The 25688-nt window shown below is 33.5% G+C and overlaps 2 protein-coding genes across 4 annotated transcripts; one reads left to right on the top strand and one right to left on the bottom strand.

Annotated features, from left to right (window-relative positions):
• The first annotated feature begins 10008 nt into the window (after positions 1 to 10008).
• On the top strand, positions 10009 to 14188 carry LOC123883772. The gene is made up of 2 exons (XM_045932666.1): positions 10009 to 11322; positions 11628 to 14188. Exon 1 carries the CDS (start codon positions 10066 to 10068, stop codon positions 11305 to 11307), a length of 1242 nt encoding a protein of 413 aa, XP_045788622.1. The 5' UTR covers positions 10009 to 10065; the 3' UTR covers positions 11308 to 11322; positions 11628 to 14188.
• An 8497-nt stretch (positions 14189 to 22685) lies between these two features.
• On the bottom strand, positions 22686 to 25474 carry LOC123883771. 3 transcript variants are annotated; one of them, XR_006800448.1, is made up of 3 exons: positions 24132 to 25474; positions 23871 to 23956; positions 22686 to 22735 (listed from the first exon to the last, which is right to left on the bottom strand). XR_006800448.1 is itself a non-coding variant. In XM_045932664.1 (2 exons), the coding sequence occupies exon 1, from the start codon at positions 25300 to 25302 to the stop codon at positions 24148 to 24150; it is 1155 nt and encodes a 384-aa protein (XP_045788620.1). In that variant the 5' UTR covers positions 25303 to 25474; the 3' UTR covers positions 23193 to 23500; positions 24132 to 24147. The 3 variants fall into 3 exon arrangements, 1 of the variants encoding a protein (XP_045788620.1); XR_006800447.1 differs by lacking the exon at positions 22686 to 22735 and adding an exon at positions 23194 to 23500; XM_045932664.1 differs by lacking the exons at positions 22686 to 22735; positions 23871 to 23956 and adding an exon at positions 23193 to 23500.
• Between the last annotated feature and the right edge of the window lie 214 nt (positions 25475 to 25688).

Below are 25688 nucleotides of genomic sequence, written 5' to 3'. Positions count from 1 at the left end.
CAATTGAAGTAGAGGCTACCAAGTATGTCATGTCCAACCAGAGAAAGTGGTTTATACCAATTGAAGTCCAAACCAACATAGACACAACGAATTATTGCATCTGTTTGTTAATTTTCATGTATTTACTCTTCTTACTATTGAATTGCCTTATAATTTTAATTCTAATTTCTATTCTCAAACATCAACAAAAATCCTTCAACTTTACTTGTTTCTTTTCTATTCCACATTTTCTAATCAGTTCATTTCTTTGTAACGCCGCTATTATTGATTGGTTATATTATATCCAAAGATTTCATTTTGAGAACGATACTAGTGTATTTGCCACTATGTACTGGAAGAGTGTATTTGCTATTGCAATTGCCAAAACACCGCATATTTGTTTGACAAGTTTGGGAAAGAAAAAAAGTAAATGGACTCACTGGTTTGTTTGAAAGAAAAAACAACACATATTTGTTGAGATCTTATCAAAGCCGGGTTAAGGACTGCAATGTGAGCATTTGACCCAGGACCATGCTAGGCGTGAGGGTGGATGTTGAATATGTTGTTGTGTTGTTGGAGTTTGTTTGAAGTCCCACATTGCTTAGGTTCTCGGGATGTGAAGTGTATAAGTATATGAGGGCAACTTCACCCTATGAGCTAGCTTTTAGGGATGAAATCCAAACATATTTAACAATCTTTATGCTAAAATAACTTTGAGAATAAATAAATAAATATGATTAGCATCACCTGTCTTATCATTCTAACCGGAGATTTATAACAAAACAGAGGGAGTAATATTAATCAGGTCTCTGCACAACACGAACAGAGACCCGTAAAAGAGGAGTTACAAAACATAGCGCTGTATATAAGTGGAACTCCAATAAAAATATCAAAAGAGACGACACCCAATAGAATTACACTTCTAATACCATTTTTGAATAATGTTAGGGTCAAACTCTTTAACACACTCTTTAAACACACTCCAATTATAATCAGCAACATCACTTATTAATTTTGGAGTTGAGATCAACTCCATTGGGTTATCATCCTTTTCCTCCAGTCTATTGCTCAGATCGTGACATATGGCAATCAAATATTTCAATGATCCAGATTAAATAGGTATTAATCCTTATTAGAACTAGTACCTATTAGGTACTCAAATGAATATTGCTCCAATAGTAGTACCTAATAAGTACCATGAATACCAAATAGGTACTACACAATTGGAGATGGTCTTAGCTTCTATCAATATGGCTTTTAGCTTCCATCATTAAGAAAGTTGATTTTTTCCATTATCGAGGAGTTTTATTTACATTATGACAAGGATAATTTAGGAAACTCAATTGTTTATTTTGGTAAGTTAGAGTTTCTTAATAAATGTGAAATTATTTTATTTTTTTTATATTTCGGGACGGAGGGAGTATGAATCCTATAAAATCTATAAAATTTAATGGGACCCACTTTTTTTTTTTATGAGACTCATTAATTTCAACCAATGTGTGTTAAAAGAATGTATTTCAAACATTATTTAAAGAATGAAATGCCAAGTACCCCTGGAATTTCAAAATATGTCAAAAATATCATGAAATTTGGAAATAAGCAAATACCCCATTGAAATTGTAAAACATCAATCAGATTGTCCTCCGCTCCATTTACTACATCTATTTTGATGATATGGCTGATAACTGCATACGTGTCACGTCACATGAGGGGGATAATTGATCATGATACACACTACAAGAAAATCATGATTTTCTGGCGGCCCCAAACCCTCTGAAACCACTCAAAACCGCTGGCGGCCAACTGGCTGCCAAAATATGCCAAGAAATTGCTCGTCGGTAGATGTATTTGCGGTCCAGACCGCCACAAAGTTTGCCATCCACATACACACGGCCAGAACCGCTATTGACATGCTTCTTTTTAAAAAATAAAAAATAAATTTTTTTGTTCAAACACCTCAATGGCTCGAGGATAAGCATGAATGGAAAAGCAATTTCCAAATTGTGCAAATCAAAGTATGATAGAAACAGAAGAAAAATTTTCATATTGTGTAAATCATATTATTATTATTTTTTGTTACAAATAACCTTTCTTTTTTATACCGTAAAAAAAAAAAACCTTTCTTTTTGGTATAGAAGCCATTACCCAAATTTCCAACCCTTAAACAAGATTTCATCGATCCATATAAAAAAATTGTGCAAAAAGAAAGGACAGGAGTAAAGATGTAGGAACAGAACAAGAATTTTATGTGCAGCAAGGACCAAAACGGTGGCGTTGTTGACGATGGAAGCGAAAAATCTGACTGTAGAGAACGAGAGATCTGTGGAGAGCGAGAGATCTATCTGTTGGAGAGATCGATCTGTTGAAGGCAGTGCGAAAGATCTATCTGTGGAGAGCAACAGATCTGTGGAGAAATCTGTCTATTGAAGGAGGTGGAGGGCGAGAGATCCATGGTAAAATAATTCTTGAACAAAGATGAAGGTGGAAGGTGGAAGGTGATGAGCATATGAGGCAGAAATTGAAGCATGAGATTGAGAAGAGTGTATTATGAAAAGGAGAAGAGGAAAATGAAATATGAAGATGCGTTATTTACTTTTTTTAATATTGGAAAAGTTCTACCGGCGGCTTGGGCCGCCAGAAAATCAACTTTTTTGTTTTTTTTTATACCAGCAGTTTGGGCCGCCAGAAAATATAACTTTCTTTTTCTTGTTTTGAGGGATAAAATTATTGGCGGCTTAGGCCGTAAAAAATATTTTTTTTTATGTTTTGGGGTTTTTTTTCACTTACTGAGGGTTTAAACCGCCAGTAAGTTATTAAGGGTCAAAACCGCCAATAAATATTATTTGAATCCGTCGGTAAATTGAAGCATTCTTGTAGTGACACGTCACAGAAGGGTAATTGGCTAAAATTTACAAAATCAGAGGGTTAAATGACTGAAATTAGAGCAATTAGCCCCTGGTTTTGCAAATTTTAGTCACAACGTTGACAGATGCCACGTATGCAGTTAACTGCCACATCATCAAAATAGACGGAGTAAACAGAGAAGAAGCAATTTGATTGACATTTTACAATTTCAAGGGGGTGTTTGCCTATTTTCAAATTTGATGTGGTATTGGACAAATTTTGAAATTTCAAAGGGTATTATTTGACATTTCGCTCATTATTTAAGTCACTTATTTATATTGAAAAAGAGATATAGAACCATGATTAAGTTCAAAAAAAATGACCATGGAAAAAGAAGGTAAATAAAAGGCTAAATTGTAGTTTTAGTCCCCACGTTTTCTAATTGTGCGATTTTGGTCCCCCTAATTTCAAACGAGCGATTTTGGTCCCCCATGTTTCATAATTGTGCAATTTTGGTACTCCTAATTTCAAACGAGCGATTTTAGTCCCCCACATTTGCCCTCTTTTGCATTTTTTGGTCCCTGTTAACCATTTTGACAAAAAAACTGTTGACATTGAATTTTTTTGACACATGTTTAAATTATATTGGACAACATATAATTTCATTTTTATTGTTTTTTTTTTTGAAAAAAAAACAAGAAAAGGTCATGTGAGTTTTTTAAAAAATGTCATCATCTTTGCTCTAATCTCTCAATTGCAGAAGCTTCGACGAAAGCTCCTTGTGATGCACTGGTTTGAGATGCTTAAAACATAAGTTTTCTAATTGTTCCTTCAATTAGATATTCCTAAGCGATTGGCCAAAAATACAAAAATCTTCAAAGTCGCCTTTGCAAACCTCTGCTGCTTGGCAATTGGCAATGCATCTAGCGTCATCATATTATGTAATCGATCTGCCAATTTAATGAAAATAGCTCTTGCATCTGGCATGGCAAGGAACATTGTATGCAGGCCGCGACTAGTTTCAACAGACTAAGGCGACCCTTCCTTGTTTTTTTTAAAAAAAAAAAACATATTAAAAAAATTATAAGTTGTCAAATATAATTAACACATGTGTCAAAAAAATCAATGTCGACAATTTTTTTGGTCAAAATAGTCAACAGAGACCAAAAAATACAAAATGGAGCAAATGTGGGGGACCAAAATCGCTCGTTTGAAACTAGGAGAACCAAAATCCCACAATTAAGAAACGTGAGGACCAAAATTGCTCGTTTGTAACTAGGGAGACCAAAATCGCACAATTAGAAAACGTGAGGACCAAAACTGCAATTTAGCCTAAATAAAATGAAGAATTTTCTTATCAAGAAAAGTAGGGCCTCGGCTGCAACTTTTTTATGTGTTATTGAAATCTTAAATTCTCCAAGAGCTCCAATCCTTTTCAGTTCCCCTTATTGAAATCTTAAATGTGAAATTTCTTAACCAATCCAGAATTAGGGTTCATGTTTCTCAAATCAATCCAGAATTAGGGTTCATGTTTCTCAAATCATCTTAATTATGTTTTCCTTTCATTTACCTGTTCCTGTTCCTGTGATTTAGTTTTGGTTTTATTCATTCTTTCATTCATCATGCATTGTTTCGTTTGATTTCGCTTAATAGAACTTTTCTCTATCTCAAAAACCTAACTTTCCCACCAAAACTTAACCAATACCCATCACCATTTTCTCTACATTTTTCTACCAACACTTCAGATTCAACCTCTTTTGCAGTTTCCTATCTCATCAACAATTTTGGGTTTTCCCCACAATCTGCTTCCACACTTTGTTCCCCTTACAATGTTACTTTCAAGACTGCCCAAAAACCTGATTCTGTTCTCACATTCTTTAATAGTTTCTCTAACTCCCAACTTCGCGATATCGTTGCAACCCCTCCATAAGGGTGTTGCCAAAGTTTCAATTTTTACTCTCCAAAGGTGCTTCTAATTCTGACATTGTTAACCTTGTCAGTAAGTCCCAACCTATGAATTGGTTTATAGATTGTTGCAATCAGACAAGGACATTATTGCTAGTGCAATACAATTACCAGCTTTACTTTGCGACTGTCGTGTGCCACATAACATCACAATGCTGATTGAGAATGGAGTTACAGACTCAACCATTGCAAGATTGCTTCGGAGGCAGTCTCGGACATTGAATACAGATTCACCTTGCATGCTTTAGTCGATTGAGGAATTGAAGGATTTGGGTATTAATCCTTCAAGAATATCCTTTGGTATAGCATTGAAAGCCAAGCTAACTGTAAGCAAAACACTGTGGAAAGAAAAAGTCAATGCCTTTAAGAAGTGGGGGTGGTCTGATGAAGATGTTCGAGAAGCATTTAAAAAGATGCCTCATTGTATGTTGGCATCCATTGATAAAATTAATTTAGTGATGAGCTTTTGGGTCAATCAGTTGGGTTGGGATGCGCTTGCCCTTGTAAAAGGACCGGCCATTTTTTCAAATAGTTTAGAAAAAAGGATCATTCCGAGAGCCTCAGTTGTGCAATTTCTGTTGAAGAAAGGTTTGCGAAAAAAGGATGCAAGCTTAACTTATCCATTTGTAGTGTCTGAGCAGGTGTTTCTTGATACGTGTATAAAACGTTTTAAGGAGGAGTCATCTTATCTATTAAAGCTTTATGAAGAAAAACTCTGTCTTGCACAAACCAGGGACAAAACCGGCATATCATGATCAAGTTTTCAGGTATTTAGCCTTAATTTGTTATCGTGTTCCATATTCGATTTGAATACCTGTTCAGGACTTGATTGGAGCTAGTTTGAGATAGTTTAGTTAACGTTTTGCATTTCCTACTTACACAACTGTTGCTTTTGTTTTTAAATTTGATAGCCTTTTTCAAAATCGCGATGTATATAAGTCTTAATAATTGGCTAGTAATTCATGTGAATGTGAAAGTTGATTTTAGCTTGCACTCATGGGCATGAATACTTTTTTGTGATAGTAATTTTTCTCGCCATGTTTGTTTAGTCTGATAATCTATTGCATGAATTCAGCTATACTGAAATAGGTTGCTGGATTCAAAATGGTTTCAAGTAGCTGTGCAGTTGCAAACTGTGGTTACATTTCAAATACCGAAAGTGAAAACAATTGTGGAAAAATGCAGTCGTGAATAAATACGGTAGTTGTGTACTTTTCAACATTGTTAAGGCTGTAATTGTGGTTGTGGACTGCAATTATTTAAAACACTTGCAGTTAGGATTATGGCGTAGTATAACCTTATGTATTGTTTGAATCTGCCACATATTCGGTTGCTGCTTGTTGTCTTTACCTTTTGGCCTACTGATATGGATATTGTGGAGTCAGATTAAATAGTATAATGGTTCATAGGTATTTGATTAATTGACATATTTTTGCATGTTATGGATTTTATGTGACTACATTATGCATTGAACATTGTTGTTGTCTTGACTCTTGAGCCACTAAGGTGTAAGAGCTCAACATATGATTTAGAAGTGAACTGTATATTAGTCAATGGATATAATCTTTTATTGAACAGCTGGGACTTTTTACATGTCTAGAGATTAATCCCCTCCAATAGATCTCAGTTACCTTAAAAAGTGTGTTTGGATTAAAGAATGGATATTTTGCATAAATATCCACTTACCATTCTTAATAGTTGAGAAAGAGTGGATATTTATATACCATTCTTATCTTAATGACATTGTAAGTGGATATTTATATACCATTCTTTCTGTGACCACTCGAAATCTCGAATAGGCCAGTAACCCAATATATATAGTTATTTAACATGTGCCCTTAGGATGCTTGTGTGTGTGTGTGGCGCACACGACAAGCTAAGACGGATAAATCGATATTTGGAGTAATCAACAACATATGGGAAATGCCTACAATTAAGTGCTCCATTAATCTTTCCTCCACGAGAAATTGATAAAATTAACTACGTGAGAAATATACTATCCTCAATGACAGTTTTAATACTAATGATGGTGATAAAGGAAATAAAACTACAAGAATGACTTTTATCAGTTTGTCATATTCATTATGCATTGTAAACCTTACACTCGCCTCCTCTTGCAACTTGCCTCCTCTTCATACTTATCAACAACAGCTTCTAGTGCTTTCATCGATGGTTTTGGGAGTCTTCTACTCTTCCTCAAAGTTTCTACATCTTGCGTCCTCTTGCGACTTGTCTCCTTTTCGTACTTATCAACAACATCCTCTAGTGTTTTCATTGATGGTTTTGCGGGTCTTCTACTCTTCCTCGGAGTTTCTACACCTCGCCTGCTCTTGGAACGTGTCTCCTCTTCGTACTTATCAACAACAGCTTCTAATGCTTTCATTGATGGTTTTGAGAGTCTTCTACTCTTCCTCAAAGTTTCTACATCTCGATCACCAAGTTGATTCTCATGGTCATCAAATTTGATCTCAGCCACATCATTCACCATAGTTTCATCATCTTCAACTTTTACTTTTGGAAGATAATTTGCAGTGTTAGAAGAGGAGACTCCACTAGTGCTCCCCTTATCCAAGTACATTGCACCATTTTGAGCATCAAGATCTTTTATTAGTTCAGGATGTGAAGAAACAACTTTAGTGATTGTTTCCTCTTTTTCTGTAAGAGCCTTGCTTGGAACATCATCTTCAATTTCATTGCATGGTACAAAGAGTGTGATCTTGATCTGATATGTTATCATTGTTGTTGCTCCGCTGAAAAAGATAACAAAGTTTGTCTCTATAAAGAGTGTGTAGTGGAATGAATGAATGAGGGAGTTATATGAACAAAGAGAGAATGAGTCTCCACCTATTTATATATTTAGATACAAATCTTTTTTTTAGTTTAGACGAGTATATCTTTTATTATCCTAACGGTTTTTTGTTTAGACGAGTATATCTTTTGTATTTATTAGGGATGTGTTTGGGAACACAAAAGTTGGCTTATACCTGAGTTTATAAGCTTGTTTCAAAATATTAGAGGTGTTTAGTAACAAGTTTTTTTACTAGCTTATAGCTTTTTTTCATATGCTATTTCTTGTTCGTTTGGTCCAATTTTTTTTAAGCTTATGCAAACGGCTTATGCAATATAAATTAAGTTTTATGTTATTTTATAAATTCACACTAGTGAAAATTGTAATTTTATAAGCTATTTTATCATAAACTATCTCGAGAAACTTATAATAATATATAAAAATTGCATAAGTTGTTTGCATAAGCTCTAAATAAGAGGAAAAAAAGTCAGGTCAAACGATAGCGTTTGAGCTTATAGCTTTTAACAATTTATTTCATTTTTACCCTTTAATTTAATAACTATCCACTCTAAAAAAGAAACTACCCGCTATCAATTATGTCATTTTATATTTATTATCCACTTTAAAAATTAATTTTACCAAACACTTTAATTTCAATTAGCTAATTTTTCAGCTATTAGCCAGTTTATAACTTATTTTTAACGAGTTAGATTCTCAACAAATCTATTGCCGCAGATTACGTTCTCTCTCTCCGTTACGTATTGTTCATTTTTCTTATCTTTATTTTTTTAATTTTATTGTTTACTATTTTTTTATTTTTTATAATATCTTATCTTGATAAAGTGGTAGTAATTAGCATTTGGATAAATTAATGTCACACGCTAATCAAATCAAATTGGTAGTAATAACATTGAATATTTTTCATATAAGATATCTATGGATCATTTTTTTATTGTAATGTAAAATATTCTTCTTTTTTTGTTATCAAAAAAAAAAAATCTTTTTTTTTTGTTAAATAACAATTTTTGTCCTTAATTTTGTTTGCTTAAATTTTTTTTTTCATTTTAGTTTCTTTAATTTTGAATTTTGGACAATTTAATACTTTAAAATACCAAACTTTACACAATTTAATCTGTTATTAGAGATAAAAATATTAATATTTGTAGTTAAAGAGATCAAAATACTTGACCAACATGAAAAGAAAATACTTAAAGACCAAATAACAGTGTAGTGTCCGTAATTTATAGGATTAAATTGAAATAAACAAAACTGAAGGAATAAATATAGGGATGGCAATTTGACACATACCCAGTGGATGCCCGTAAAAAATACCTATAACGGGTAGGGTAAAAATCCGCATTTTGGGTACGGACACGGGTATGGGTAATTACCTGCAAAATTGAACATATATGGGTGCGGATACGGGTACCTTAGTATTTATATCTATTTAAAAAATATTTATATCTCTTTAAAAAATGCAACACTATTGAACTATTACAGATTTTTAATAAAAATATTTATTTATAACATAATATAAACACAATGTGAATATGTCAACAACAAAAATGAACTTTAATATGAGATTAGTAAAAATTTTGTTTATAATTTTTATGAGTCAACATTAAAATCTTTTTTAAAAAATTAATTATATTAAAACGATATGATATTTTATAATTGATCAATTTATTTTTAGCAAAAATGCGGGTAACGGGTACGGGTATGGGTACTTAGGTATGATATTTTAAAACGATATGATATTTTATAATTGATCAATTTACTAATTTATCCTTAGCATTTTGATTAATGTTCCAAATTTTATATCTTTAAACAAAAAATAGAAAAAAATTACTCTATTAATAATATATGCATAAAAATATATGCATAAAAATAGAAAAAAAAAATTAAACAAAATAGGTACAAAATAAAAATATGAATCTATGCATAAAAATAGGAACAAAACAAAAACAATAAATCTAAATTAAAAAAAAAACAAAAACAATAAGAAAATTATAGATGATTTAGTTAATAAAAAACAAAAGATTATAAAAAAAAATTAAAAAGAAAGAAAGATTATAAAATGAATAAGATGAATATGCATAAAAATATGAACATAAAAAAGAATAAACATAAAAAATGATACACGGGATATATGTTTATCACAATAATTTAAATTTTTTAACTTTTTGATATACACGGATCATTAGCTTTTATTTTTTTTTGGGAATGAAAGATGGCCGAAGCTCAATCATTCATTAGCTTTAATAAAATAAATTTATTGATTTAATAAGTTTTATAAAAAATAATACAATAGTCTTACATTCTTTTTTTTTTTACACAAGTTTTACTTATATTTTAACGTATATTTTTACAAATTTTTAAATATTTTAATTTAAATAATTTTTCTTCCTCAATATAATGACGAACATAAATACTGAAGACAATCACTTCATCCTTCGAGGTTTCAAAACAACAACCCACCAGAGAAGTTCATGATGATACACCAAACCTTATCATCTTCGTCTTCATCCTTTTCTCCATTTTTTCCACTTCAAATCAAATCTAAATCTTTTCAAATGTTCAATACACCACCACCTTATTTATATCTTAACAAACACTTAACTTTCCCTCTTATCATCGATAACTATCCATCACCATGTTGTTCTCTGCATTTCTGCACCAACACTTCTGATTCAACATCTTTTGAAGTTTCCTACCTCATCAACAATTTCGACTTCTCACCACAATTTGCTTCCAAACTCTCCTCAACTTACAAGGTTCGTTTCAACACTTCCCAAAACCCTGATTTAGTTCTCAACTTCTTTAGAAACAATGGTTTCTCAGAAACCCAATTACGTTATATCATTTCCAAGGCACCAAGGTTACTTTCCTGTGACCCCTCCAAAAGGGTATTGCCAAAGTTTCAATTTTTACTATCCAAAGGTGCTTCTAACTCTGACATTGTTAACCTTGTCAGTAAGAACCCTATGGTCCTGTCTCCAAGCTTGGAGAATCATATAATCCCAACCTATGAATTGCTTTATAGATTTTTGCAATCAGACAAGGACATTATTGCTGGTGTAGTTCATAATCCAGCATTACTTAGTGACCATCTTGTGCCACAAAACATCACAATGTTGATTAAGAATGGAGTTACAGATTCAAGCATTGCAAGATTGTTTCGGACGCGGTCACGATCATTGAATACGAATACACGTTGCATGCTGAAGTTGGTGGAGGAATTGAAGGATTTGGGTTTTAATCCTTCAAAAATAACTTTTGGTATAGCATTGGAAGCCAAACTAACTGTAAACAAAACATTGTGGAAAGAAAAAGTTGATGCCTTTAAGAAATGGGGTTGGTCTGATGATGATGTGACAGAAGCATTTAGAAGGCAGCCTCATTGTATGTTGGTATCTATTGATAAAATTAATTTAGTGATGAGCTTTTGGGTCGATCAGTTGGGTTGGGATGTGCTTGCCCTTGCAAAAGGACCGTCGGTTTTTTCAAATAGTTTGGAAAAAAGGATCATTCCAAGGGCCTCAGTTGTGCAATTTCTGTTGAAGAAAGGTTTGCGAAAAAAGGATGCAAGCTTAATTTATCCATTTGTAATGTCTGAGAAGTTGTTTCTTGACGCGTTTATTATGCGTTTTAAGGAGGAGTCATCTTATCTATTAAAGATTTATGAAGAAAAACTGAGTCTTGCACAAACAAGGGACAAAACCGGCATGTAATGATCAAGTTTTCAGGTATTTAGAGTTAATTTGTTATCGTGTTCTATATTCGATTTGAATACTTGGTCAGAATTTGATCGGAGCTAGTTTGAGATAGTTTAGTTAACTTTTTTCATTTCCTAATTACACAAATGTTGGTTTTGTTTTTAAATTCGATAATCTTTTTTCGAAATCGTGTTGTATATCAGTCTTAATAATTGGCTAGTAATTCATGTGAAAGTTGATTTTTGCTTTGCACTTGAGGGCAAGAATACTTTTTTGTGAAGAGTCATTTCTCTCGCCATGTTTATTTAGTCTAATAATCTATTGCATGAATTCAGCTATACTGGAATAAGTTGCTGGTGGATTCAAAATGGTTTCAAGTAGCGGTGCAGTTGCAACTGTGGTTGAATTTCAAATACCGAAAGTGAAACTAATTGTGGACAAATACAGTCATAAATATGGTAGTTATGTAATTTTCAACACCTAAAGAGATACTAAACCTCAATATTAACAAGAGATACTAAACCTCAAGAGATACAGTCATAAATATGGTAGTTGTGGACTGCAATTACTCAAAACACTTCTTATGCAGCGTTTGAATCTGCCACATATTCGTTTGCTGCTTGTTATCTTTACCTTTTGGCCCACTGATATGGATATGGTGGAGTCAGATTTAACTGTGACATTTTTTTCCATGTTCTGGATTTTATGTGACTGCATTATGCATTTAACAGTGGAATTGCTTGAACAACTTGTTCCCAGCTGGACATGTATAACCTGGTAGAGTTTTTTCTTGATGCAGTTAATTGGTTATTTTGTTTGTGTACTTACATTTCATTTTACTCAGTTCAGGTGATACTTTTTTTATGAATCTCACCTATAAGGCAGAAGCTTTTGTTTGATGAAGACAAAATAAAGAAAATCGTTTATGATAAGAAAAATTAAAGAAAACAATAGTTGACATGTTTCATTTAATTGCTTGTTCTATTTAAGATTTTCTTAAGATTACTATACAACTAAATTGTATTAACCTTCAATGATTTGTACCATAAGTTATATAACAAAGCACCAATATGTCATAACATTGCCTAAGATGCTATCTTCACGACTGCTTTCTTGATGTATTGCAGCTTGTGCATAAAAGTTTTGCTCAGCTGTTTACTTAGTGACTTCCTGAGAAATCCTAGGTTTATGAATCTTTTGCTAGTATAAAATGGTGTGAATAATTTTTAATCATGCTGTTTTTTGCTTTCTAAAATGACTACTTAAAAATGGAACTTGTAATTGAACTTATAGATGAGTTTGAATAATTTTCTACCTGCATCAAGTATCTCATGGCAGGCAACAACAAGTTTTGTCTTTAGTTCCCTGGCCTTACAATTGCTGATTTGAAATGGACTCTCAGTTAGAGAAAGTTTGACAGCTTCGTCCATTAAAGTTTCTGGTCCATTAAAGTTTTGTTTACAGACCGGAATTGTGAAGATCATTGAAATTATTGTATAAGCATTGTAAAATTAATCTTACTGTAGAACACGAAATTATTGTATCTCTTTGAAACTTAGAATTGTCAATTATTGCATCAGGAGATTCAGGACATGCCACATTAACACTGTTTGTAAGTTTTAACAGAATTAGATAACAGAAATCATTTCATGGGTTCTGGTTTTGTCAATGATTAGTTATGTGATTGGTGTCAATTGTCTTTCTTGTTCTATAAGATATGTGAACTTTCAGTTTGTTCAAGAATAAATTTGTTCTATAAGATATCCAATCTTCATCGGAATTGGATATCTCATCGTTAAAGCAGGACACTGTAACTAATTTGGGCCAAATCGGTGGCTGAGATTCTTTTACTGAAAATACTTAATATGAAATTTGAGTCATCCGATCTCAAATCAACAACTGAGGTCCACTACAGCATGAAACTATGTGGAATTTCAACAGTAGGGAATCTAGGTCTGAGACATAAGACATCCAAACACTTCAATTTACAGTGAGGTATCTGGGCATAAGTTCATGCTACGGACCGTTTCGAAGAGTATCTGGGCTTTAAAATGTTTTATGGGCAGGTCCGAAAACAATATTTTAGTGAGGTATATGATAGAGTTAATGCTAAATTGGCCTCTTGGAAGAGTCGATTGTTAAATAAACCTGGTACAGTGGTCTTGGCGAATTCAGTACTTTCCGCTATTCCTTTTTATCGTATGCAGGTCAATTGGTTACCTCAAAGTGTTTGTGATGATCTGGACAAAAGTATTCGTCAATTCATTTGGAAAGGCACGGACGTTACTGGTATGCATCTGGTCTGGTTAGCTGGAAGAAGATTACTTAACCACGCAGGTATGGGGGCTTAGGTGTGAGATGTTCCAGATCTCAGAATACTGCCCTCCTTGGTAAGCTGATATGGGAAATCCTTCAGGATCTAGACAAGTTATGGGTTCGTCTCTTCAAAGATAGATACCTTAAGGGGAATTTACCTTTTAACGTAACAATATCTGGTGGCTCCGTAATCTGGAATTCAGTGGCGAAGGTCATGCGCATGCTGAGAGATGGTTTTACTTTTAAAATTGGTAATGGTGAGACAAGCTTCGGGTATGATTCTTGGGTTATTAAAGAAATACTGTGTACGGTTCTACCTTTTGTTGCAATTAAAGATACAGCCGCAAAGATAAATGATGTTTGGCAGAATGGTATGTGGAATTTACAATACCTGTATACTCCTCTCCCTAATAATGTTGTTACCGCTATTACTATACTGATATTCAGCCCAGGATTGTTATACACCTGCCTGATGTTTGGACTTGGTGTAACTTGACCTCGGGTAAATATTTTGTCAAGGATGCTTATAATTGGCTAACAAACCCAGCCCCTTTGAACGAACATGCAAACTAGCAGTGGATTCGGAAACTTCAGCTCCCGGCGAACATCCAATTTTTTACGTGGCAATTAATTCACGCATCAATCACAGTGCGTGCGGTTCTTTACCATAGACAGGTCTGCAATACCAACCTCTGTCCGCGCTGTGCAGGAGCACCAGAAAGCATTGAACACTGCCTGTTCCAATGTGCAGCCTCAACCCGTATTTGGCATGCATGCGGTCTAAATATTACTCCCAGGTCATCTCAAGGTGAGGATAATTTTACTTGGTACAAGAATCTGGGAAAGGATCACAGGACTCTCTTTTTCATTATTCTTTGGGTCGTTTGGTGCGTGAGAAATGATGATGTCTTCAACAATCACACTGAGAGTATTCATACTAGTATGGCAAAACTCTTTTCTTTGCAGAAATCTTGTGATGTTGTCTTTTCTCCTCCGAACACATCAACGGCTAACGCCGGCAATCCAAGAACAGTAAGTGGGACCAAGCCTTTAGAAGGAACTGTGTGTCTCAATGTGGATGGTAGCTTGCTGGGCACAACGCATACAGGTGGTTACTGCGGTCTGCTGCGCAACAATAATGGGCACTTTATTTTGGGTTTTTATGGGGCTACTTCAGTTCCAAGCATTTTATTAACAGAACTTATGGTCATGTTACATAGGCTACAAATTTGTTGGGAGAACGAGTTCAGAAGAATCATATGTTTTTCAGACTCGCTTCAGGCAGTTAGTTTAATCCGAGGTGGAGTTTCAGTTCATCACCAGTTTGCGAATGATATTTTTAGTATCCGCCAAATTCTCAACAGAGATTGGGAAGTGGTTGTGGATCATACATCCGAGAGGGTAATGTTTGTGCGGATGTGCTGGCCAAGATGGGAGTTCTCGCTGACTCACCGTTAGTGAAGATTACTACACCTCCTACTAACTTATCTATGCATCTTCTAGCTGATGCGCGGGGTGTAGTTTTTGTCCGGGAATAGTTTATTTTTTCTTTTTTCTTTTTCTCTATTGTAACAAAAAAAAAGAGACCAATTTTTATTCTTGAAACATTGTTTGTAAATGTTCTTGGTTCCTCTTACGAAATACGAGAGCTCATACAAAATCTGACTCTAACTCTCCTAGGAAAATGTTACATCGCAGAATTTCACTGCTAGGCAGTATCAATAGAAGAAATTAAATACTACTTCTTATGTTGCTGACAAGCGTATTATATGTGCTTCCGCTTTCGATTCTGCTCAAAATCAGTGGAGTTATAGTAAACCATTCAGACAAGAGCAATCGAGATCTAGCTACTTTTTTCCTTCAATCGCGAGTGAGGTTGACTGTGACATTATTGACTACAAACACATATTACTCAGCCATTATTTTCGTCAAATTTTAGATTATCCTACAATGTTCACAAATTTTTCAAGTGCGGTTACAACTTAGCTACCACCATCGTCTCATTACTCACTGTTGTCCAAACACAGTCGCCGCCTATCACTTTCCGAAGTAAACCGCTTTATTTCTTGGAGTAAACTCTAGATTATTTGGTCCTTTTAAGTTTTTTCATTTTATGTTGGTCTTTTAAGTTATGATTGTTAAGTATATTTTGATCTCTTTAACTACAAATATTAATATATTTTGGTCTCTAATAATGAACTAAATTGTCTAAAGTTTGTTATCTTAAAGTACTTCCTCCGTTTTTTTAATTGTCCAGTTTCGTCAAATTTAACGTTTCTAAATAACTTTCCATTTGGTGTTTTAAGGATACGATTTGTCAATTGTACTATTTGTCAATTACTCATTTTTTTTTTGCGTCAAAAAAAAAAATTACTCTTATTTTTTTCAATAAAACTAATTACTGCTATATATTTGGAAAACTAAATTTTTTATTTTTGGTACATAACATATTAATTTTTTTTTTACATAATATATTAAATTTATTGGAAAGAGAAAGTGCGTGCAAAAAAATAGGAATTTATTGATGGATTAACATTAGGGTATAATAGGAAGATAAGATGGAAAAATACATTTTCTTAAGTTAGTATTCTAAATGGACACTTAAAAAAAAACAGAGGAAGTATTAAATTGTTCAAGATAGGGACTAAAATCAAACAATTTTTTTTTGACGCAATCAAACAATTTTTTTTAGGCAAACAAAATTAACCTTAAAATTAGTGTAAGGACCAAAAGTGTTATTTAAATAATAAAACAACAAAATATTATTTTACATTACAATAACAATTAAGAAGAGATCCATATTTTTTTAAAAAAAAATCACAATATTTTTAAAAAATACATCTCTCAAAAATGAATTTTATTTAGAAATTTTATGATTCAAAAAAATTTGTAACAAAAATGACATTTTAAGGGAAGTTATTTAAACCGGTTTTTCATTTAAGCTTTAATAAAAAAATTCATTGTTAATTTTTTTTAACAAAAATATAATACACTAAAATTAATTTAAAAACAAAATAAAACAAACAGGCCTATTATATAAAAAAAAAATAATAATAAAATAAGATAAAGGAACAACACGTGATGGAGAGAGAGAACGAAATTTGCGGCAATAGATTTTTACAGAATCTAACTAATAAATACAAAAGATTTTTTTTTTTTTTGGATACAATATACAAAAGATTTAGTATAAAAGATATACTTGATCTAAACTAAAAACGGTTAGGATAATTAATAAAAGATATACTCGATCTTTTTATTAGAAACCCTAAATTGAATTATATAAATATGAGGAGACTCATTCACTCTTTGTTCATATAACTCACTCATTCATTCATTCCACTACACACTCTTTATAGAGACAAACTTTGTTATCTTTTTCAGCGGAGCAACAACAATGATAACATATCAGATCAAGATCACACTCTTTGTACCATGCAATGAAATTGAAGATGATGTTCCAAGCGAGGCTCTTACAGAAAAAGAGGAAACAATCACTAAAGTTGTTTCACATCCTGAACTAATAAAAGATCTTGATGCTCAAAATGGTGCAATGTACTTGGATAAGGGGAGCACTAGTGGAGTCTCCTCTACTAACACTGCAAATTATCTTCCAAAAGTAAAAGTTGAAGATGATGAAACTATGGTGAATGATGTGGCTGAGATCAAATTTGATGACCATGAGAATCAACTTGGTGATCGAGATGTAGAAACTTTGAGGAAGAGTAGAAGACTCTCAAAACCATCAATGAAAGCATTAGAAGCTGTTGTTGATAAGTACGAAAAGGAGACACGTTGCAAGAGGAGGCGAGGTGTAGAAGCTTTGAGGAAGAGCAGAAGACCTGCAAAACCATCAACGGAAGCACTAGAGGATGTTGTTGATAAGTACGAAGAGGAGACACGTTCCAAGAGCAGGCGAGGAGTAGAAACTCTGAGGAAGAGTAGAAGACTCCCAAAACCATCGACGAAAGCACTAGAAGCTGTTGTTGATAAGTATGAAGAGGAGACAAGTTGCAAGAGGAGGCGAGTGTAAGGTTTACAATGCATAATGAATATGACAAACTGATAAAAGTCATTCTTGTAGTTTTATTTCCTTTTACAATGCATAATGAAACTGACAAACTGATATAAATGATGGACAATTTGCAATATGTTACGGGAATTTTTTATTTGGTTTGTTTATGATTTTTCTTATTTGGTTTTGTTACTTACTTAGAATTTGATCACTAACTAATTCCAGTTCTCACCGATCCTTGTGGTATATCTATATCTATACCTATATCTCAGTAACAATGTTCAATCTCATTGTATATCAGTAACAGAAGCTAGACATAATCTTTAGAAGAATACCAGTTCCCTTAAAACAAATTCAAGCAATTCCATTGTTCAATGCATAATGTAGTCACATAAAATCCATAACATGCAAAAAAAAATGTCAATGACAGTTAATCAAATACCTACAAACCATTATACTATTTAATTCTGACTCCACCATATCCATATCAGTACACTGCATTTGTCCACAATTATTTTCACTGTTGGTATTTGAAATGTAACCACAGTTGTAACTGCACCGCTACTTGAAACCATTTTAAATCCCGCAATCTATTCCAGTATAGCTGAATTCATGCAGTATGTTATTAGACGAAACAAACATGGCAACAGAAATGACTCTATCACAAAAAAGTATTCATGCCCAATATTGAATTACTAGCCAATTATTAAGACTGATATACATCACGATTTTGAAAAAGGTTATCAAATTTAAAAACAAAACCAACATTTGCATAAGTAGGAAATGAAAAACATTAACTCTATCTCAAACTAGCTCCAATCAAGTTCTGAACAAGTATTCAAATTGAATATGAAACACAATAACAAATTAAGGCTAAATACCTGAAAACTTGATCATGACATGCCGGTTTTGTCCCTGGTTTGTGCAAGACTCAGTTTTTCTTCATAAAGCTTTAATAGATAAGATGAATCCTCCTTGAAAGGTTTTATAAACATATCAAGAAACAACTGCTCAGACACTACAAATGGATAAGTTAAGCTTGCATCCTTTTTTCACAAACCTTTCTTCAACAGAAATTGCACAACTGAGGCCCTCGGAATGATCCTTTTTTCCAAACTATTTGAAAAAATCGCCGGTCCTTTTACAAGGGCAAGCGCATCCCAACCCAACTGATTGACCCAAAGCTCATCACTAAATTAATTTTATCAATGGATGCCAACATACAATGAGGCATCTTTCTAAATGCTTCTCGAACATCTTCATCAGACCACCCCCACTTCTTAAAGGCATTGACTTTTTCTTGAAGGATATTCTTACAGTTAGCTTGGCTTTCAATGCTATACCAAAGGATATTCTTGAAGGATTAATACCCAAATCCTTCAATTCCTCAATCAACTTCAGCATGCAAGGTGAATCCGTATTCAATGTCCGAGACTTCCTCCGAAGCAATCTTGCAATGGTTGAGTCTGTAACTCCATTCTCAATCAGCATTGTGATGTTATGTGGCACACGACAGTCGCAAAGTAAAGCTGGAAATTGTATTGCACTAGCAATAATGTCCTTGTCTGATTGCAACAATCTATAAACCAATTCATAGGTTGGGACTTACTGACAAGGTTAACAATGTCAGAATTAGAAGCACCTTTGGAGAGTAAAAATTGAAACTTTGGCAACACCCTTATGGAGGGGTTGCAGGAAAGTAGCCCTGGTAACTTTGCAACGATATCGTGAAGTTGGGAGTTAGAGAAACTATTAAAGAATGTGAGAACAGAATCAGGTTTTTGGGCAGTCTTGAAAGTAACATTGTAAGTGGAACAAAGGTTGGAAGCAGATTGTGGGGAAAACCCAAACAAAATTGTTGATGAGATAGGAAACTGCAAAAGAGGTTGAATCTGAAGTGTTGGTAGAAAAATGTACAGAAAATGGTTCTATTAAGATGTGTAGTTAACATTTAAAAGAAGAATTAAAGAACAATGTGAGAGAGAAATCAAACGAAACAATGCATGAATGAAAGAATAAAACCAAAACTAAATCACAGGAACAGGTAAATGAAAGGAAAACATGAACCCTAATTCTGGATTGATTTGAGAAACATGAACCTTACTTGTTAGTTTAGTGTGAAACCAAATGGAAGCTGAAAGCTGAAGCCGAGGGGAACTGAAAAGGATTGATTTGAGAAGAAGAACGCAGATTTTGAAAATTTATGATTTCAATGACACATATAAAAAAGTTGCAGGCGAGGCCCTAGTTTTCTTGATATGAAAATTCTCCCTTTTATTTAAGTTCTTGTTCCTTGGTCATTTTTTACAACTTAATCATGGTTCTATATCTCTTTTACAATATAAATAAGTGATTTAAATAAGGAAAATGCTAACTAGTGCCCCCGGGGCACTAGTTAAGGATACTAATTATAGTAAAATTATATTGAAACTTGTGTAGTCAATGTTTGTAAAGTATAAAAAGTGTAATTTCCAATGCAAAAATTACTTTTTTTGTATTCTTAACTAGTGCCCCGGGGGCACTAGTTAGCATGACCCTTTAAATAATACCCTTTCAAATTTCAAAATTTGTCCAATACCACATCAAATTTGAAAATAGACAAATACCCCCTTGAAATTGTAAAATGTCAATCAAATTGCTTCTTGCTCTGTTTACTCCGTCTATTTTGATGATTTGCCAGTTAACTGCATACGTGGCATCTGTCAACGTTGTGACTAAAATTTGCAAAACCAAGGGCTAATTGCTCTAATTTCAGTCGTTTAAGCCTCTGATTTTGTAAATTTTAGTCAATTACCCCTCTGTGACGTGTATCCTGATCAATTACCCCCCTCATGTGACGTGACACGTATGCAGTTAACAGCCATGTCATCAAAATAGATGTAGTAAATGGAGTGTAGGACAATTTGATTGATGTTTTACAATTTCAATGGGGTATTTGCCTATTTCCAAATTTCATGGGATTTTTGACAAATTTTGAAATTTCAGGGGTATTTCGCATTTCATTCTTTAAATAATGTTTGGAATACATTCTTTTAACACACATGTGTTTAACACTATTTTTTAATGGTTGAAATTAATGAGTCTCATAAAAAAAATGTGGGTCCCATAATTTTTTTTTAGATTTTATAGGATTTATACTCCTCCCTCCATCCCGAAATATAAAAAAAAAATAAAAAATCATACTTATTAAGAAACTCTAACTTTTACCAAAATAAACAATTGAGTTTCCTAAATTACCCTTGTCATAATGTAAATAAAACTCCTCGGTAATGGAAAAAATCAACTTTCTTAATGATGGAAGCTAAAAGCCATATTGATAGAAGCTAACTACCCAAGAGTTTATTGAAAAACTAAATAGCAGTGAATTATGACTAAGGGTAATTTTGTAATTTTAGGATTAAAAAGGTTGTCTTTTGCTTATATTTACGGGACGGAGGGAATATGAATTTTAATCAATCAAAGTGTGTGTTTAATGAATAAGTGGAGTGTCCGGGGTTCCAACATTGGCTCCTGCATATATATAACTATCAGCTAAGTTAACCTTGCAGGGCACCTTTTTTTTATTTCTACTTAAAAATGCTATGATTGCTATTGAGGTTGTGCATTTAATGAAATCCAAAACTCGGAGAAAAATGGGTGAAAGTATAGTTCTCGAGTTGAATATTACCTCTCAAGTTGGATATTAGTAAGGCTTACGATCATATTGACCTGGACTATATCTCAGAGACGTAGTGGTTAAGATGGGGATCTCATCGCAATCGGTGAAGTGGATTATGATGTGTGTGGACACTGTTGACTATTCAATTATAGCTAATGATGAAACTGTAGGTCCAATCATTCTGGCGCGGGGCTTGAGACAAGGAGATCGTTGTCACCATATCTGTTCATTATTTGTGCAGAAGGCCTTTCAGCGCCAATCCGACAGGCAGAAGAATGCAGAGAAATCCTTGGCACCAGAATATGCAGAATATCTTATCTACTTATGAAGAGGCGCAAATCAGAATTTTTTTTAGTAGGAATGTTCCGCAAAATGTTAAAAATTCTATCACTCATAATTATGGGAGATCAAGTTGTTCTCGGAACCGGTAAATATCTCGGTTTGCCTTTCATGATCGGGAGAAGTAAGAAGGCTACTTTCAATTTCATTAAGGATAGAGAGTATGGAGAAAAATCAGCTCATTAAGTATGAAGGCTCTACAATTTCTGATTTGAAAAGGATTCTCGAGTTAGAGCAGTTTGACAGCTTCGTCGATTAAAGTTTCTCGTTCATTAAAGTTTTGTTTACAGACCAGATTTGTGAAAGTGAAGATTAGAGGTTGTAAGGGTATGTTTGCGCTTAGAGAGTTGATTCTGATGATGAAAATCATTGAAATTATTGTATAAGCATTGTAAAATTAATCTTACTGTAGAACATGAAATAAGTAAGTATCACTTTGAAACTTAGAATTGTCAATTATTGCATCATCAGGACATGCCACATCATCACTGTTTGTGAGTTTTAACAGAATTAGATAACAGAAATCATTTCAAATGGCTTCTGGTTTTGTGAGGAGTTAATTGTAAGAAGTTTGGCTTAGTTATCGTTTTGACTCTAAACTTATTTTTGAAGTTGAAGTCGAAGTTGATCTCTTAATTTTAAGGTGACATTTTCGTAATTTAGCTTTATTCTTTTACTTCATATTGGTCCTTTGATAATACTATTATTCTAAGGAATGTGAAAATGTTGCTTGATGATGGAGTAATTAACTCAAACATTGCCTATTTGTTACATACAACATCGTCTATATTTGTGTCTTGTTACATGAAGAGTGTTGTGGATAAGATTAAGAAAATGGGATTTGATCTTTCTAAGGTAGTAACATATGGGATTTGGATCATCCGTTGTAGTTGTTTCACGCAGTAGGTCATTTATGCAGTACAAATTTGACAATTTACACAATATTTAATCTCGGCCTTTATTTGTTGATCGAACGGTCTACAATAGTTGTGTGTGAAATTCAAATCCTAATTGTTTTTATGGCATTGGATAGGGTAAAAGAAAAGTTCTTTCATTTGATATACATGAGGTAAATTGGTGAATATGCCCATTCTTTCTATGATGATGCAATGTCCCTTCTGAAAAAAATAAGAACCTAATAAAATGTAGGAAATCAAAATCAACGGCAAGAACATGTTATCATTTTAACTCTAACAATTGAAGACTTAGAACATCTAAGACAAAGTAAGATTGTGACTTGTGAGAAGATGCAGAAAAATGAACCTGCAAATTTACAATTTTCAACAAATCATATATGTGTGTGCTAATCCTTATCAGCACAATCAACCAAACTTCAGAGGGAGACAATGGAACAATGTTTGCAGCATCTGTGAACAAACCACTTCAATCTCATTTTTTTCTTTGGACAATCTCATTGGAAGGTAAACCTAAAAACTATTATAAGCTCTTAATCGTCAAGTAAAGACAACGGGAAACACAGAAATTCAGATGCAATTGTAGCGCAAGTAGTTACCATATTTACTTTTTTATGGCAACAGTCAGAATATTTGATGTTATGTTCATTAAGTAATTTATTTGCGAAACAAAATATTGCGAGAGAAAATTAACAACTTTAAACAAATCATATAGAAGATTTAGAAGGATCTACAGAATGTTGCAGGAGAAGAAAATAACTGATTAATCCATAATGACCAAAGAAGCTATTTAACAGTTACACACATAAAAAGATTCTTCCATACCCTTTCCAATCAAAAGGACTCCTCCCATCTAATTTGTAACCTTTAAAAAATGATTTGTTAGATAAAGGACAACAATGTTTTTCCATATGCCTTCAATGAGAAGAAACTTCTCCCTTATAGGTAAGATTCTTGAAAACATCTTTCCTGCAGAGCGAACAAAATATAACTGATAAATATAAGAGTAGGTAAGCTATTGGTTTACTGGTTAATAGTACTTAAAGACAAAACTTAGTAAGAGGTCAAGAGATTAAATTCCCATTAACTGCATCCAGAAATTAATCTACCAGGTTATATATGTCCACATGAGATAATATCAAAAAGAACATAAGTAAAATATCACTACAAAAAGGTCCCCGTGACTCGTGAGCATAGCTTAGTTGGTAGGGGCATTGCATGTAATGTAATATGGAAGGATCGGGGTTCGACCCTGATACTCCCATTTATTCATCTTAAAAGGTGAAATTCTGGCCATTAGGCTACTTGACAAAAAAAAATATATCACTACAAAACATACCTAGGATCAAGGTGTTCGTTGAACCATGTGTATTGTTTAATTCACATGCTTGCATTTTTCCAGAATTATTTGCAAAGTAGTCACAACTGCAACAATAATTTAAAACTGATTCAAATCAAGCAACCTAATCAGGTATAACTAAATTTAAGCAATGCATCATTGGGCTAAACAAACACAGAAAGAGAAATCATTTCACAGCTTAAATAAACATGTATTCGAATCAAATAAGGAACAAGAATAACATTATCGAGCATATAATACCTGAAAAATCTGATCATTACATGCAAGTTTTGTCTTTGGTGAATGCAAGATTGCGTTTTTCCTCATACAGCTTTAATAGATAAGAAGAGTCCTCCTTAAAACGTTTGATAAACTTATCATGAAACAACTTATCAGGCCCTATAAATGGACGAGTTAAGCTTAAATTCTTTCTTCGCAGCAAATTTTTCTTTAGCAGAAACTGCACTACTTGGGCCCTTGGAATGATCCTTTTCTCCAAACTTAACAAAAATAACGCCGGTTCGTTGGCAAGGGCACGAGCATCCCAACCCAACTGATTGACCCAAAAACTCATCAACAAAATGATTTTATCAATGGATGTCAACATACAATAAGGCTGCAATCTAAATGCTCTAAGAACATCTTCATCAGACCAACCCCACTTCTTAAAGGCATCAACTTTCTTTTTCCACAAAGTTTTTCTAACAGTTGTTTTGGCCACCAATGCTATACCAAAAGGTATTTTTGAAGGATTAAACCCCAAATCCTTTAATTCCTTCACTAACTTCACCATGTCAGGGTTTTTGATTGTCCGACTCCGAGATCGAAGTATCATTGCGATGTTTGAGTCGGACACTCCATTCTCAATCAGCACTCTCACGTTATGCTGCACACGACTTCTTCTAAAGAAATTTACATTGTAATTAAGCAAATCATAAGTGTCTTTGTGAGATTTCAAGAATCTATAAACCAATTCATAAGCCGGGACTAAACGATTCTCGAGGCTTGTAGACAGGATTACAGGGTACTTACTGACAAGGTTAACAATGTCAGAGTTAGAAGCACCTTTGGAGAGTAAAAATTGAAACTTTGGCAACACCCTTTTGGAGGGGTTGCAGTAAAGTAGCCGTGGTGATTTTGCAATGATATCGCGTAATTGGGTGTCTGAGAAACCATGGTTTCTAAAGAAATCAAGAACTGAATCAGGTTTTTGAGCATTCTTGAAATGAACATTGTAAGTGGAGCAAAGTTTGGAAGCTGATTTTGGGGAAAACCCAAAATTGTTGATGAGGTAGGAAACTGCAAATGAGGTTGAATCTGAAGTGTTGGTGCAAAAGGGTAATGGGTAATGGTGGAAAAAAGGGTTCGGGTTTAGGGATAGTGAGAAAGTTATGGGGTTGAGAAGGGTTTTGTGGCGCCATATATTAAACATGATGATGATGATGATTAGTGTATTGTATTGAGTTTAAGAAAAGGTTGAAATTAAACATAAAAACATGAAAGAGATGAAGATGAATGATTTAACCTGAGTTGGGTTTGCAAATTGCAACTGAAAGCTTCATTGTTTGTTTCCATTTTCTGCTTTTGCAAGACGGGAATACTTGTTTGTGATATTTAAGAGAGTTAGGAATATATTTGAGAGTTAGGAATATGTTTTTGTTTATGAATAATGCTAGTCACACACTTTTTAATAAACACACTCAAACACATTCTCTTTTATTGGTTGAAATTCATATGAGTCCCATAAAAAAATGTGGATCCATATAATTTTTATGGGACCCATATAAATTTTAACCAATAGAAGAGAATGTGTTAGAG

This window comes from Trifolium pratense, linkage group LG5 (genome assembly GCF_020283565.1).
Source record: "Trifolium pratense cultivar HEN17-A07 linkage group LG5, ARS_RC_1.1, whole genome shotgun sequence".
Classification (NCBI taxonomy): Eukaryota; Viridiplantae; Streptophyta; class Magnoliopsida; order Fabales; family Fabaceae; genus Trifolium; species Trifolium pratense.
Note: the sequence above shows the minus strand (reverse complement) of the source record. Positions and strands in the feature narration are given on the sequence as shown.